At 47.5% G+C, this 4,763-nt stretch overlaps 1 protein-coding gene across 1 annotated transcript; it reads right to left on the bottom strand.

Annotated features, from left to right (window-relative positions):
- Positions 1-317: 317 nt before the first annotated feature.
- tpbg1b (trophoblast glycoprotein 1b) lies at positions 318-4,070 on the bottom strand. The gene is made up of 2 exons (XM_080862798.1): positions 3,536-4,070; positions 318-3,249 (listed from the first exon to the last, which is right to left on the bottom strand). Exons 1-2 carry the CDS (start codon positions 3,787-3,789, stop codon positions 2,400-2,402), a joined length of 1,104 nt encoding a protein of 367 aa, XP_080718924.1. The 5' UTR covers positions 3,790-4,070; the 3' UTR covers positions 318-2,399.
- Positions 4,071-4,763: the final 693 nt, after the last annotated feature.

The following is a 4,763-nucleotide window of genomic DNA, read 5'->3' as shown; positions in this document are numbered from 1 at the left end:
ACACTTTTTAAAACTGCTTCCTCAAAAGAAACCTAAAAAAAACAGCCTGTGGGAACGCAAAACATGGTGAGCAAAACTGAAACAGAGACATGATCTTTTAATCAGATACGTGCGGCAGTCTGAGGGAGAGGAGTAATTGGAGTAGTTTTTTCCCCCTGTTTTTAACAAGCCTCTCTTTAGCACAGGGAGTAATGGAGAGCGCCTGGATGGGTCTGTAAGTTCCTCTCTTTCCTTGGATTCCTGCTGAGGCAGTCTCCCACAGCCCAAGCACACCATACATTTCTCAGACAGGCAGACTCGTAAAAAGACAAAAAGGCACTGCTTCAAATCCACACTTTAATGAGTGAAAACGGAAGTAATGACATGCAGGGAATCATTCTTCTTCTCTCTGTCTTGCAAATTGACACCAATGACCCGTGGCCGGCTTAATGCCCCGGTTGTGACACGTTGCGTAATGCCAAATGAAAACTTTTCCCGGGATTTTCCCCCCAGGAGGAGATTATTAGGAATGATGACACTTGAACAATAGCTGGATCAGAGCGCTCGACTTTGTCATCGTGAGTGAATCCTATTACGTGACAGCATAATGGCCGTCTGTGAAAACAGAAACAGAATGAGTGTCAACAAGGCGTCTTTTCAGCGCCGAGAAACAAAGCTCATTTGAGGCGTCTCGCCACCCGAGCCGTCCCTTTGTGCGCGGCGTACGAGCCTCAATTGTTTTCTCATCGCCGAGTAAATGCCCGGCTTAATGTGGTGCCGCAGCTCGGGAGAAATGATACCTCCGGACATTAACAGTACGTTCATTTCTGCTGTTTGCATAATGCACAAGGTTACATTTGGGCTAAATGACAGCATGGACATGTACAACTTTCTAATGCTTTGTCATTCCACATGCAGTGAACTGGTTCCAGGTTATAAACGCTTCTGGCTATCAGGAGAGTATGGAGAACATCTTGATGGGATGAAGATGCTACTTTGGCATCAAACAAAGGCGAGGCTGTTTCACTTAACTGCAGGTCTCCTTTGCACCACAGACAGCTAGAAATGTGGGTAATAAACAAACTGATGAATGGCAGCTTGCCATCCGCTCTGTGTGTGTTTGTCTGAATTTGGAGCCTCAAAAGGCCTGAGAGAATCGCTTTTGTCTTCTATGAAGACGACAATGGCTGAAATAAATATGCTGTAAGGATACATTTTGATTTATTTGGCCATGCTGGATTGACATGCATGTACATTTATGTTTAATTTCTAACCCCCCACCGCATCATCAGCAGTCCACCTAAGTGTCAGGGGTAGGGTTTGAGCCCAGGGTTTGTGGGGGTGGTGGTAAAGTAACCGTAAACCTACCCCTGACCCTAGATGGTTACCGGTGACCTTCTGGATGTTAAAGAGGTGAACGAAGAATTATTGGAAAAACAACTTCTCCTAAAAGACACTTCTCTCGAAATGAAAAACGAAAAGCTAAGAACATATTCTTCTTCCTTTTCACAAGACTTAATGCCCTTAACTGGTCAGAGCAAACTGCTGAATGAAACAATGTAGCTGGTGTTTCAGAATCATCTGTATCTTATCATCGGAAAGAGAGAGAAAAAATCCCTTAAACAGAAAAATGTGGAGAGCCAGACCTCTCTTTCAAAGAGCCTCCAGAGCAGCCTGTTGTCTTTAAGGAAGGAGAGAGGGAGGGAGACTGCTTTCAGCGGCCCCGGGCCCGGGGACTGGTTCTCATCATTTTGACAATAAAACTCAAGGAACTGACACAAAGCGACATTTCATTGAAAAAAAATAGCAGAAGGGGGGCCGGTAGAGTTCCGCTGGTCTGCGCTGGATTGTCCACCCCTCCCTCTTATCCGACTGCCAAAGAGGAGCGGAGCGGTGATATTTTTTTTATTATTATTATTTTTAAGGAGAGCGTTTGGAAAAGCTTTCTGGTGGTTTAATTCCCCTCCAGCACCCTGGGAGGGAGGAGGTGAAATGGTTTAAAGATGAATGAGTGATTGTGCTTTAAATTCCCAGAGGTTTGTTTTAATAGTGTCGAGTTTGTATGGCAGCGTTTTGTTGCTTCTTTTCAAACAGCTAAATACTGAATGACTGTGCCATGTGGAAAACAATACCTGACTTTAGGCACTTGCTGTTACTTTTGTGGAGTACATAAAGAGCAGGAGCAGATATAAGAAAAGTCAGCCGGCATAGTCTTTTTGGAACAATCGTGCCCACTCGGGACAGCAAAGGAATAGCGATAGCCGATAACAGTGCATGCTTCAGTCACCATGGCTCAAAGGCTCTGAACATGTTGCTTTGTATATATTTACACATCTGTACATTTTATACACTTTTCTACTTATATATATGTGTGGGGGTGAGAAAGTCTGTCTCATCAGAAAATACAGCAAAATGTCCTCTCACACATCAGCGCTGTTGGAGACCTGTGATAACCTGGGGTCAGAGTCCATTTCGAAGCGGTAATGGTAGCCTTCCCACACCTCCCTGCAGGCGTCTCGCATGTCATAGATTCGCTTCTTGATGCCTTTGCGGTTGAGGTAGAGTACAAAGAGGAAGATGAGGCCGATAAAGCCCAGGACTATACCCAAGAAGACATAAGAGGTCTGCAGAGCGAGATCTGCGGCAGCATCTCTCTCGTGGCATCCCAGAGTCATCGTCCCCACGGCAAGCAAGGACGTGTTTCTCATGCTGGCCGGGAAGACGCACGCGAGGCTCTCGACGTCTCTGATGCGATTCTGTGACCTGTTGAGCCACTGAGCAAAAGATTCAATTCCACATGTGCACGTGAACGGGTTCTCTCCCAGCAGGAGAGCAGCTCTGGGCAGGGAGTCCAGCTCTTGGAGGCCCTCTTCTGACAGAGTCTTGAGGGCATTGAGCGTCAGGTCGAGCACCTCCAGCTGCTCTAAACCCGAAAGGGTGGAGTTGTGGATGGCCACCAGGGAGTTGTTGGAAAGCCGGAGCATCCGCAAGCTGCTCAGGTAGGAGAAAATGCACGGGGGCAAAAAGATGAGACTGTTGTCCGACAGGTCCAGTGCTCTCAGGGTCTCCAGGGAGCTCCAGTGGAAAGCCGTGCTCAAGCTGGTCACTGCAGAGTGGTTGTAGAGGGCTCGGCTCAGGTTGAGCTCCCGCAGAGACTGGTTCAGGACGGCAAAGGCCTCAGGATGAATAACAGCCAGCTGGTTGTTGCTCAGATCCAGAGAGCGAAGCCTGTGCAGTCCTTTGAAGGTGAGGGATTCCACCTCAGAAATTCTGGATTTGAAGATGACACATCATTAGCAATCACCATCAAGACTGAGAGAATGAAAGCACATTTACCTCGAATCAAACCTGAAAGAAAACTGAACGTGATCATTTGAACACAGTCTACTACTATGCACACGGGTAACAGAACTTAAGCCAATGGATCGGTGCAGTTCAAGAACAATGGGGGACATGTGAAGAATGAGAAAACAGAGTTTTGTCACAGTTTCAGTCCTTCGGAGCTTTGCATTAGCACAATAACAAAGAGCCCCAGAGATCAGGGAGAGTTTCTTACCTGTTATTGCTCAGAGATAGGTTGGTAACATTCTCCAACCCTTTGAAAGACTCCGGACCGATCCGGCTGATCTGATTCCCCGTTATAAACAGATTCCTCGTGTATCCCGGGATCCCAGCCGGGATACTCTGCAGGTCTTTGGAGACACACTTCACGGTGTGAGCCGCCTCTGAGCACTCGCAGCGAGGAGGGCAAGACGCGTATACGGAGGCGAGGAGCGCGCAGAAAACAATGCCCTGCGTCAAATCCAGCATGTTGGAAAGGAAAACAAAAAAGTGTCCGGTTAGAGAGCGGCGGCAAGAAACAGCGACAAAGAATACACGCACACGGGGAGAAACGATCAGCTCCACCGAAACATCATGATCACGAGCTGTCCCGGCCGGGAATGCGCCTTTAACTTTGGATCTCTGCAGAAAGTGTGGCCGGGAGGCTGGCTCTGATTTCCATGAGAACAAAAGTGAGGGTCGTGCAGATCAGAGGGGGTGTTTGATCCTTCGGGGCGTTGCTTCTGCTCCAGCAATGAAGTTAAAAGGACCATCGAGGAGTGTAGTGATCTGCGGGGAGGGGCTTCTCTCCGCCCGGATCTACGAGATCTTCCCCTCAGCCCTGAGTAGAGAGCGCAGGCATGAAGGATGGATGAGGAGGAGAAAGTGGCCGGGATTTCAGCGCTCGCTCTCTCTCCCATTTTTTCTGCACTCAAATATAAATGTGAATGTAATGAATTCTGGACTTTAACAGTTTTATTTCAGAACAAAGAACGGGCAAACATACTCGTCATTCCCAGCTCCCCAGGTGGTGTGCGCTAAATGTGGGGGAGGAGTGTTTGGGGGCCAACCTTCAGCCTTTGATCCCCCCTTTTCTTTAACACCACGATGATCTACTAGATAATGAGACTTTTGGCCACTTGGCAGCTGAGTATGAGAGCTGCGAGGACTTCCTCTTCTTTATAAATTTATTCCGACAACTTCCAAAGACTACTACCTGAATGACTTCCGAGAGTATTTAAAGACGAGCAAGGCTCTCGCATATCATGACTCAGTCTTAAAGCATCATCCCTCCTGCTGACAGCCCTGATGAAACACAGCAGTCACGACTGAATGATGCGAATTCAAGCGAGAGAAAAGCAGAGCCACAAATCTATAATAACTTTTATACGCATTAAGGCTGGAAGTCGGACACATTCAGAGTTCGCATCTGTATGATCTGCAGCACAGAAGATATGTTGGGA

This window comes from Rhamphochromis sp. 'chilingali' (genome assembly GCF_963969265.1).
Source record: "Rhamphochromis sp. 'chilingali' genome assembly, chromosome: 17".
Lineage (NCBI taxonomy): Eukaryota > Metazoa > Chordata > Actinopteri > Cichliformes > Cichlidae > Rhamphochromis > Rhamphochromis sp. 'chilingali'.
This window is presented reverse-complemented; position numbering and strand designations above follow the sequence as displayed.

Excerpts from the sequence above, each read along its gene's own strand:
- tpbg1b (XM_080862798.1), bottom strand. The coding sequence starts at position 3,789 with ATGCTGGATTTGACGCAGGGCATTGTTTTCTGCGCGCTCCTCGCCTCC. Across the intron at positions 3,250-3,535 it reads CTATCTCTGAGCAATAACAG|AATTTCTGAGGTGGAATCCC; the intron begins GTAAGAAACTCT and ends CTTCAAATCCAG.